Source organism: Globicephala melas, chromosome 1 (genome assembly GCF_963455315.2).
Source record: "Globicephala melas chromosome 1, mGloMel1.2, whole genome shotgun sequence".
NCBI lineage: Eukaryota > Metazoa > Chordata > Mammalia > Artiodactyla > Delphinidae > Globicephala > Globicephala melas.
In genome coordinates this window covers 111,977,687-111,989,824 of record NC_083314.1, presented here as the reverse complement: position 1 = coordinate 111,989,824, position 12,138 = coordinate 111,977,687, and the positions used below count along the sequence as shown (strand labels likewise).

The following is a 12,138-nucleotide window of genomic DNA, read 5'->3' as shown; positions in this document are numbered from 1 at the left end:
ACTTTTTACTTGTAGTCCTTTATTCTCTCTAGTAAATCAGGGCATGGAATCCAGGCTTCTTATTTCATACTGTAGCCTGCATGTCTATCCTGTAGTAAAGGAAGGATTGCAGGGCCTGGCATAATGTGGCTGACTCAAAGACAATCTTTTTCTTAAAGCAATGTTTAGAGAAAATATATAAAGAGTGGATTAACCTTCCTTTTCTCAGGTCATTTTACTGGGTTACTAATGAAATATTATGAAAGAATAGTACATCAAATTACACTTTAGAGAACATTGGGTTTGGATTTCTATGACTTTTTTGCATTCTGACATTCATCGTAGCTTGTTTTCACAGAAGTTTTTAATTATTAAATGGTAGTGCTATACATGCATTAAAATACATGCTTAAGGGCTTCCCTGGTGGCGCAGTGGTTGAGAGTCCGCCTGCCGATGCAGGGGACGTGGGTTTGTGCCCTGGTCTGGGAAGATCCCACATGCCGCGGAGCAGCTAGGCCCGTGAGCCGTGGCCGCTGAGCCTGCGCGTCTGGAGCCTGTGCTCCACAGCCGGAGAGGCCACAACAGTGAGAGGCCCGCGTACCGCAAAAAGAAAAAAAATATATGTATATATATGCTTAAAATCAAATGTAGTTTATAATGAACAACTATCAGCACTAATTGACTACAAAGTCAGTAATGATTTTGGACTTAAAGATGTTGAAAACTAAAATTTTTAGGGTAAAATTTAAAATTTTTGGCAATTAGGAAAGGGGTCTTTTTTTTTAAAGAAAGAATAAGTCTTTTGTTCTTTTGACAAAGATATCATAATTTTATGTTTGTGTTTAAGCAATATTGTTAAGATCATAAAATCCTTGAGGGCAAGAACCATGTCATATGCTAAATATATATCTCACATGCAGTTGAAGAAAAAGTATGTATTCTCCACAAATATCTTTGATTAATACTTCTCCTTAATTTAGTTGATATAACTCATCATTTCTGTAGTTGATGTATGCTTAAAAATGTTTTAGAGGAAGATTTATGCATTAAGTGTTGTACTAGTTTGTTAACCTAATATATCATACCTTGTGATTAACAATGGGAAAAATTTTTAAATCCCCATAGTGATAAAATCATGGGAAATATATCTTTTACAATTACACATTGAAATAATAAAATTTAAATATATGATTTCAACTTAAATATATAACATTAGCAATGTTCTTATGTCCCCTCCCACCCTTTTATTGTTTATTTTAGATAGGATTGAAGTTATTATCCTTAATTTGATGATGATTGAATATCAGGTAGGAAGCAGAGGTGGGCTATAGGATACAGCTCACCAGAGTGCTATGAACAAAGAAAGAGGGACAGAGAAGCACAAGGTGTGTTTAGGTAATGGTGATAGAAAATATTAATTGCTTGAAATCAGCAAGTATTTTACTGGAAGGGTAGCATAGTATATAATAAGACTATGATTCAAACAGATACAAGATTGAATCCCAGCACTGACATCTTAGGGCAAAATTTTAAACCATCCTGAGCCTCAATTTCTTCATCACTAAATTTACGATTCTTACCTGTATAACAAGATGTTTTTGAGTACATGATACAAAATGCACAGCAATTGTTTTTTACTCTCAGAAAATGCAAGTAAACATCAGAATTTATTACTGGTACTTAAATAAATTGCTCATGTGGTTCTTCCTACAGAACTGCTATTTTCTGAACAGGCTTTCTATAATCAAACTATCTCACTCATACTTAAGGATTCCATAAATTCACTCAGTTAATCATTCAGTCACTGGATCAAGAAACAATAGGACCATCTGTGTTGGTCCTCTGTCCACCATCTTTTTATCTTTGTATCCTTATTGTCAAATTACTTGTTTGTTGTCTGTCTTCTCCATTAATATGTAAGCTTCCTTAGAGCAGAAACCTTGTCTGTTTTTTGGCTTCTGAAATCCATGTGCTTAGAATAATGCCTAGCACATATGTAGGTGCTTAATAAATATTTGTTGAAGTAATGAATGGAATGAACAAACAAAATAGATGCTTACTAAGGAGCTAAGTGGAGAATTTTTCTCTACTGGTAGATCATCCTTTATAGATAATATTCACTTGGGTGAACTACTCGCATTATCTGGGAAATAATCTATTTAACCAAGGGAGGTTAGACTTGGAACCTCTAAAATTCTAATGTATACCTTTGGCAGGTCTACAGCTTAGAATCTTCAGGGATCTGTAAAGAATATCAGCATTCTCTCTTAAGAATTAGATTGCATAGTTACCCAGCTGACCTTGGGGTCAGAGTTTTGATCTTTTTCCCAATGCCTCTCCTATCGTTGGTTACAGTACACTGCAAGTTTACAGGCTTAGGCAATAGCTTTGGAACTACTATTCTCAGTTCCACCCATTGGGTCAGGGTTTGGCTACAGGCCAGTCTTTAAAAGACCTAAAGCTTTACAAAAGCTATTGAAGCTATTTCTAGGCCTTGAATAAAACCTTTAGTGGGGGTGTACCAGAAGTCTAAGAAAAACATTCTAAAAGCTATAAGTGCTAACTGATAATCAATTGAAAGTATTAGACCAAGAAGGATGCTGAAAGAAACAGATAATAAAGTTCAGAAAAATGGAGCTGCAGAAGATATTTTAAAGGTGAACATTCTATTTTGTATCCAGAAATAAGTCATGACTAATGAGTATAGAATTAGTGCTAGTGATATACCTGTGTTATGATGGGAAACCACATATTCTAGAGGAAAATTATGCATGATAAACAGCCTGAGTCATTGCTTCTAGTATTTAATTAAAAGTGTCCAGAAGTCTCTATAAAATCTACACAGAAATACTTTTACCTCTTTGTTATTGTATGGGCAATGCTGCCTTTCCTCAAAAACCACTAAGGATAATAAAAACTGATACGTTGTGAGTATATTTAACTACATTTATGATCTTTAAAAGATGCCTCAGTAGTATGAATAGGATATGTTCCAAAAGTTAGTCCATAAATCAATTGCTGGAACATATTTTGAAGAAACAACTTAAATGATAGTTTCCCAGAAATCCCATAAAAGCTTATCTCACTAGGTGTGATTAAAGTGCCAATGATACAAAGCCACATTAAACATAAATAGCCCTTTTTAAATTCAAAATAATAATTATCAGGCACTGAACAAAGCGATTTACATACATACCCTTACTTAATTCTTAAAACACCGTAATATATATATTGTCTCTCTTTTGCGATGGAAGATACCTAAGGAAAAAATATTCAAAAGCTTGCTCAGGTCACACAGTTAGCAGTGCAGTCAGGATTTGAATTCAGATCCAGCTGGCTCAAAATTTTACTCCTTACCACTATGTTATCCTACCTTTATAATGTAAGAAATATTTATATACTTTATATACAGGACAGTATGCTAGATTTTCTATAGCATTCACACCATACATTTCAGCAGAACTAAGGATATGTGTTAACTATGGAATAGGATTATCCTAAGTGCCACAAAAGAGGTATGGATAAATTACCAGAGGGGCAAAAAGGAGCATTCATATACAACAGTTTACAGACAATTATTTGTATGCCCGGGATTGTTTGGATTTGAGTTTTCTTTTTAATACAGATTCCTAAAATGTGTTGGGGGTATATTTAACTTTTTTTTTTTAACTGTATAATCAATAACAGTTCACAGAAGAAAAGCTTGGCCAGGCAGAGAAGACAGAATTGGATGCTCACTTAGAGAACCTCCTTAGCAAAGCTGAATGTACCAAAATATGGACAGAAAAAATAATGAAACAAACTGAAGTGTTATTGCAGCCAAATCCAAGTAAGAAATTTTTTACCTTTTGTCTCCATTATTGACTAATTTTATTAAAAAGTACTGTTAATAGGTTTTTTTTAATGTTTTTTAAAAAAAGTTTTAATGGCTCTTGGAAAACATTTTTTGGTTATGGCTTTGGGGTCTATAATTATTTTGTGTGTGTACTTTTGGTGAAGAAGAGGGTGATAAACACGTCATTGTATACCCTCTAACAAACTGACAAGTAACATTTTTCAGGCCTCTGTAGAATCCTCTTGAAAACTCAATTTCAGGCAGTGAGTTTGAATTTTAAGAGTTATGAAAGCCTGTGTAGATAAATTAATCTTCCTTTCTCATCCAGGGAAGAATTGTCCCTAGTAATTAAGGAAAAATTATATAGAAACTTAAGTAGTTACCAACTATTTATGTTTATGTTAAGTTTTACATTTTTACATAAATTATTCCGTTTGATTTTCAGACAGCATCATAAAGCTTTTCAGATCACCTAAGTCAATAAGGTGGCAAATAAGGTGCATAATAATTGTTTTAATTGAAACTCACAAGTTAGCATTTTGTTCAGTGTAGCATAGCTAATTAGAAGTGGAACTTGAACTAGAACCAGGTGTGTTGACACCCTGAGTTTTACAGATCAAAACTGAAGGACAAAAACAACAATAACAATGCCTGCTTTCCTTCCCCTTTTCCCCAGTGTTATTGTGACCATGTTGTGAAATGCCATAAACTTACTTTGTTACTAATTTAAAGTTCCAAGCTTTAAACTTTGTTGCTATTACGTAAACCTCAAGCACTGTACAAAATATTAGTAATACCGTGCTATTTTAGTTAAATTGTGGTGACTTTTTAAAATAGTCCTTTTACACTTTGAGTGAGGCCTGTTGTTTTTGGACACTATGTGTTATTTCTTATTCATTTAAGGCTACTTAAATAATATACCATGGTATCTTAAAAAAAAAGAAAGAAAGAGAAAAGAAAGTAGTAGACATTTTTCCTCTTGTTTCTTGCTCTATCCATAGTTCCTTAAATAATATAGTCTGTTCTACAACATGTTTTTGTGATTGGCAAATAAGCTCACACTCAACTGGTAAACGGGAATGATGTCGGTAGAAGGGAGTTACAATGGCTCATATAATACAGTTTTACATTAGTGTTTTAAGTCTAAAGTAGTAACAGAATTTTTTGTGTGTTTTATTTATGCTCTCATTATAAAGTTACACAGATTTTGAGTAGTCAGACCTAACCTTCTTTTTCCTGTAAGCCCTGTTACTTTTAGTGCATGATTTTTCAGATCCTAGGATTTTTCAGAAATATACATTGTATTATAGAAGAATTGCCTGCATTTTTTGTTAAGATTTTATGATGACCTTTTAATGCCCTATTGAAATGAAACATTTATTTAAAATATACCAATTTTTTTTAACTGAATGAAATCAACATGGGATTCAACTTTAAATTTTTGACCAAATAGATAGATGGCAAAGATAAGAATCACTCTCACGGTCAGAAAATGAAGTTCTGCAATTTAGTTAATATCTTCTCAGTGGCTATGTTTTGAACTGACTCATTTTGATTTTAACTAATTGAAAGGTTTTTAAATTCCTGCTTAAAAACTCTTCTGATGCTGCACCAGAGTCTACCACAAAAGCGAGTATTGTTCCAACAGCCTGTTTTATGTATGAAAATTAGCACTTTTGCCAACTCCTGAAGTGTTTCTATTACTGGTTCAGCTTATTTTTGAAATTTTCAGTGTACTGTGTGACACTTTCACTTGTGGAGGAGTTATGTGAGGTGCTTAGAAGGAACCCTATTTAACTGAGATTCTTTTTGGATTGTAATTTTATGTTTAATCATTGTTTCTGAAAAGTCTGGAACTTTGACTTTTTTCTTATTTGTCTCTGAAATATCTCACTGTTGGGCAGCAGTGTAAATGTGAATTTCTTAAATATTATGATAACCAAGTGTTTATTCAGATCTTACAGATGTTTTTTCCTTTTCATTTATGCTAATTCCTATTATTGCTTTTAACCTTTTGTATTTTAAACTTATTTTTAATGATGAAATCTTTTGAGTGCTCAGATATTTATATACTTTAAACATAATTAAATAAAATTAAGCCAAGGAATCATATTGCTGATCTCTGTAGACTATTCCAAATCCTATTGTTCCATTCCTTAAACTCCCAGTATTTAGCCTCTAAGAGGGAGATTGAGCATATGAGCAAACTAAATCAAAATAATAGTGGCAGAAGTATGTGACTCTTTGATTTTTCTTAGGTACCTTATATCCGTATTTTTATAGCTGGAAATCCCTGATTTTAAAATTGTGTACATATATTCAAAGTTAAAAATTAGACAGTATATGAATGGGGCAAAGACAACTTCACTAGATATTAAAGGAATACCAACCCTTTCTGGAACTTAAAATCCTATAAAATACTCATAATAGTTTTACTTTATTTTAAATATTTTTGTGCCAAAATATTTTATCAGATTTTTAAAATATAAGTTTCTTAGAGTTATGTGATACTCTTAACATGCAAATGAAAAATTATATATTAAGATATATACTTGAAAGCATACTAATTTCATGTTTATTTTACAAGGTAATAAATGTCTAGTAGGGGAACAAAACAATCTTTCAAATAGCTTAGCTTTTTGAAATCATTGGTAATTTTAAACCTTTTTCCTAGATGCCAGGATAGAAGAATTTGTTTATGAGAAACTGGATAGAAAAGCTCCAAGTCGTATAAACAACCCAGAACTTTTGGGACAATATATGATTGATGCAGGGACTGAGTTTGGCCCTGGAACAGCTTATGGTAAGTGAAAGGCAAAAGGTCTGCTAAGAGATATCTTTACTCTTAGATTTTTACTACTTAGAGACATCATTAACATTTACCTAATATTAGTAGAATCAATTTTAAATTCAATTTTTTTGTCTTAAAATTTTGGATGCAGTGACAAATGTAGGTGACCACTAAATATATACAGTGTAACTTAGTATTTAATATATTTAAGCATATATTCTGAGAATTCACATCTTTTTATGTCTAAATAGGTATTCCCATTGAATCTTGCAGCACCTCTGTTGTACTTTTTGTGATATATTGCAGTCTCTGTTTATATATGTCTCTTCTAGTTGATTTTTCTTTTGTAAGCTTTCTTGAGGATTTATTTCTATAATAAAGTACCTGGCACATACTAAGTATTTGAACTAGTGCTTTTATTACCCAAGTAATGTCAGTACCACAAAAATGTTAACAATGGTTATCTCTCGATGTTTGGATGACATTTTATTTCTATTTTCCTCATATACTTTAAATTTTCTATTACGTTTCACAGTTATGCCAGCTTTTTTTAGTTGCTGTAGTGACTTTTTTAATGTATAACTCTGAAGCTCAGTTATATATGATTACCCCTCAAATCTAATTTTCTCAGAACATAAGACCATTTCAGATTTCTATAGCTTTTTTCCTGTTTTTCATGGCTAATAATTCTTTTTATTAAGACTTCTGCAAGAAATTTGTCCTTATTTAGATATGAAATGATAGGTAAATTAAGTGATTTTCTACGTATATAGTTCTGATTTATGAAATAGCACATAAATTCTGGGACTAAATTAACTTAGTTTTAGTAGTATTTATGTCAGATGGAAATAACCTAAGTACTGTGTAACGAATGCTATTAATCCATTAACTGGCTTATAGCTGTACAACTTTGAAACTATTACATTGTGTTCTTCAAAATATAATTCTTTCAGAAGTCTGAAAATGCTTAAAATTTCTATACTTTGACTTCTAAATTTTAACTGTAAATTTTACAAAAACTTTATATATCGATCAGATTTGTTATTGCCTTCTTGTGCCAGACTCAGTTAGATGCTGGGGTCATAAAGGTACGTGAAAACCCAGCCCTTTCCTTCACCAAGCTGAAGACCTAGTGGAGCATGAACATTCAGAAAGCTTCTAAATTTTTTCCTTTTTAACCTGCTTAATCTGTTTGCACTTCTAATAATTCCATTGAATGTACCCTGATTATTTGAATTGGGCTTTGTGAATCTATTTATTAATAATTGATAATAGTATTAGTAATAGATGATTAGTATTAGTAATAAATTAGTATTAGTAATTGAATATTTCAGGAATTGGGCTAAACACTGTACAATATATGTATTGGTAAATCCTCACTTATATCCTACTTGTAAATTCTATTATCTCTGTGTAAAGACAGGGAAACTGAGTCTTAGAGAGGTTACATAGTTCATCCACAGCTAGTAATTCAAATGTAGATCTGTATCCAGAAATTGAGCTCTTAACTACATTATATTATTACCTTCCTTATCAATCAGATCTAATTTTATCTGAGAATGAAGGAATTAAGATCCACAGAACTAAAGCTTATTAGAGGTAGAACTGGAAGTAGAACCAATCTTGTGGTTCTCTTTCTTTTTCTCTATTTTCTACTGAATTTGTCCTATTTAAATATTAGGGTATATGTGCTGCAAAACATAGGTTTTTTTTTTTTTTTAACTTAAGATACAAATATATACTCTTATTTATAGACACGAGGTAAGTGAATAAATACAGAAACAAAAGAATTTTGACTTTATCTACTTATTAAAATATTTTAAGAATTATACTTTTATAAATATATCTACAATATTTGAGCTGTGACCATAAGTATTTCTTAGTGTATCTGTCCTCTTTTGTCCCATTGGTAGAGTTGGTACAATAAACTATGCTATGATAAGGAGTTCACCTTTGTCATTTTCATTTTGATATTTATAATCTTAAATTTACTTTCAAAATAAAACTACCTTAACTACAGTTAATTTTATTTGATTTTTACTTAAGTAAACAAGTAACAACTGACTTTAAGGCAGATCAAATGCTGATTTATCTTAACATGATTTTCTGACATTACCAGACAATGGTAAAAAAAAAAAAAAAAAAAACCAAACTTTTTTCCTTTGCAGGTAATGCCCTTATTAAATGTGGAGAAACACAAAAACGAATTGGAACAGCAGACAGAGAGCTGATTCAAACATCAGCCTTAAATTTTCTCACTCCTTTAAGAAACTTTATAGAAGGAGATTACAAAACAATTGCTGTGAGTTGGAAAATGTTCATTTTTTTAGTAAAATAATTTAGGTATATACTTAGTTTTTAATGAATAATTTGCCCTCTTAATGACTTTGTAGATGTAGCAGATTAGAAAAATTAAATAATCTAGTTAGATGCATATTCCATCAGAACACAAAACTAACCAAAATAAAGGACTATTAATGATACGGACTCCACTTTTGTGTCCCTGTAGTGTTATTGAGGTGTCTTTACATCCATTCTTGTTCGTTACCAGCACTAAAATCTATAGAGAAGTTCCTGGAATGATTATTAAAATACGGCACAATTTATCACCACAGTATAGCCATATAGCTGTTCATTTAAACTGGGAGCCAGAATCCCAATTACTGGAAGCTATATTCCTGGCTATTAGCCTTTCTGTCTTTTTGTATCCCTAGAAGTCTATTATCTTCTTTTCACACAGCTGTGTTTTATTGCTGAAATAAAGAAAAAAATTTCACTTTCCCAAACCTAATCTGTTAATCTGTTATTTTTTTGGTTTAATTTGTTTTTTAAGTGATGGAGAGTGGAGTTCTAGGTGAATATCTTTTTCCTAAGATTCTTGCAAGACTGCTCTTTATTGTAAATACTACTTCAAACTTAATTTGAAGATTTCTTATTACAAAATATTATTGAAACTCAATATGTTTACAATGAATTTGTGAATAAAAAGTGCTTGGCCTGAGACAAAGGAAAAACCACAAAGCTGAAATACAATTGAAAAGATATTAGATTGTCAATAGGATGATATTTAATATATGAATTCTAAGAACTAATAAAGCAAACAGTGAATTCTTATAAACTTACCTGTTATAAAGAAGCTTGATGTTCCCGTGAGGAATTCTAAGATATCGTACTAATTCTAAGATATCATACTAATGTTTGTTCATTATTCATTCTATAAATTTGAAATTCTGTTTTCGTAGTAATAGAGTTGCTTTTGTTGCTGTGGCACAGAGTTTCAAGGAGCTTTGCCCTGGGCCCTCTACCTTCTTCACCATAGGCGCTTCCTAGATTATCTGTTGAATAATTCTTTGTTGTGGGAGCTATACTGCATTATAAGATGTGTAGCAGCGTCCCTGGCTTCTACCCAGTAGATGCTAGTAACATCCCTACCCCAATTGTGACAACAAAGAAGATATTGCCAAATGTTCCCTGGAAGGGCAAAATCACAGAATATTAAAACTAATATTCTTCTGTTTCTGCCATCACCTGCCATCTTTCCCAGATATCTAGAATGTCTCTATCATTTTAAAATTGGAAATAGTGAGAAAATGGAGTCAGATACCTGAATCGTCACTTTATAGCCAATTTTGTAATCATAGATCTTTATCAGATGATTCATATATTTAATGGAAAATAATACCTTAAATGTGTATGCTCTTACTGGATTTTTAGCATCATTAGGCTTTTTTTTTTCTTTCCTATATTTATAGAAAGAAAGGAAACTATTACAAAATAAGAGACTGGATTTGGATGCTGCAAAAACCAGACTAAAAAAGGCAAAAGCTGCAGAAACTAGAGCATCAGTAAGTAGTGTTTTTTTTAATAGAAGAGTAGTTGAGGTTAATAACTTTAAGACTTGTAAAAGGTTTCACTCATATAACATGCAAGCTGTAATCTATCATTAAGACTAGAATATGACTTTAGAGTATTGTTTTTGTGTTTTTAAACAAACTTTTCAGAACTTAATGCATTCAAATCAGTGAAAAGTAGTCATATCAGGAGGCAATATTCTTATTTTAGTGATATACTTGTTGCTAAAAAACAAAAATTATAAGAGCTCCTAAAGCTGTGTCATATTTTTTGAATAACCTCAGTGGTGATGGAAAATAAGTCTTCTGGAAATAGATTTATTATATTTGAAATAGAAAAACAGATAGTAATTAAGGTAAGAATGAATCAAGTTTGAGAATGCTTATGTGTAGCTTAAAAATTAGATGTGACTCCCTTTCCACATGGGACTCAAACTGACCGAAGGAGTTGTCACCAAGAATAGTTCCAAAACTATTCAGATAGCAGCAACATGGAGTCCCAGGTGGCTATTTTGAAGGGGGAGGAAACCTGTTTGGATAAATTAGTTCTGGTATATTTTTTATAAAAATCAATCTCAGAGTAGTCTTTTAAGACTAAGTGGGTATATATTAAATATAGTAGTTCAATGATTTTATATATATGTATATGTGAGGATATATATATAACTTTAATAACTTTAAAGATTTTATTTATAAGCTTCTGATTTAATCTAATATTTATATAGTTTATATCTCTTTTCCAAAGTTTGAAGAGATTAATCAGCTTGAATTGGAGCACCTTTAAGATAGTACAATATAAACAAGTATGAATTTATTAGATGAAGCTAACAAGTTCATTCTTGAGCTAAGGGATATGTGTTGTTAAGAGACGTGACATTCCCACTGCCTTCTGTTCCCAACTCACTACCACTACTATCGTCAAGAATCATTGCCTTAGGAGCATATTACCATGGTGCTCGTAGAAGTCTATTGTGGCTCTCTTGTTTTGGGAAAGAAAAGGTTGAGACTTGGTTTAGAGTGAAATTTAAAACTGGTAACTTGGTGTTGGACAGTGTTGTCTTATGAGATTACCCAACACCTTATATGAGCAGAATAAATTATTTTCTTCTAGACAGTTCTCCTTTTGGAGATTCTGTATTAGCAACTGCTGTAGAAGAGCTATCTTTGACAAGACATTAATTTCAAAATCACTGGCTAGTTCACCTCAGAATTTATGATGACATCATCATAAGGAACGGCTTAACTTCCCTAAACAAGCTTTTTGCAGAATTAGAACTTTACAGATGAATACCATAGATGGCAAGAGACTCTAAATTAGGATATTAATTTCTAAGTTGCTAACAATAAACTTACATAGCAAAATATGAATTGGTTTTTAAGATACAAATTTCATAATCAGAAAAAATGTTAAATAAGGACCATTTGGAAATAAATGTTAGAACAGAATATCTTTATTTGAAATGTCTATATGTGCCCAGTGATTATGGAATAAGAATACAAAACTTTCTTTAACAAACACTATTACAGAATAATGATAGTCTACATTTTACTTGGAAAAGTGCCAGAGAGTTCATAAATTTAACAGTATACCAGGTCCTATGTATTCTAAATTATTTTACCACTGCTATTAAAATGTGTAGGAACCAAATATAATAGTAGACAAATTTTGAGAGATAATTCCT

General features: G+C 31.6%; 1 protein-coding gene across 3 annotated transcripts in view; it reads left to right on the top strand.

Annotated features, from left to right (window-relative positions):
• The window catches only part of SH3GLB1 (SH3 domain containing GRB2 like, endophilin B1), a 38,847-nt gene that overhangs the window by 5,814 nt on the left and 20,895 nt on the right, over window positions 1-12,138 (top strand). For all 3 annotated transcript variants that reach the window (XM_060303258.2, XM_060303268.2, XM_030866126.3), the window contains exons 2-5: window positions 3,667-3,808; window positions 6,489-6,617; window positions 8,774-8,907; window positions 10,358-10,450. In XM_060303258.2, the coding sequence (XP_060159241.1) occupies window positions 3,667-3,808; window positions 6,489-6,617; window positions 8,774-8,907; window positions 10,358-10,450 (498 nt within the window). The remainder of the gene's footprint in view (window positions 1-3,666; window positions 3,809-6,488; window positions 6,618-8,773; window positions 8,908-10,357; window positions 10,451-12,138) is intronic.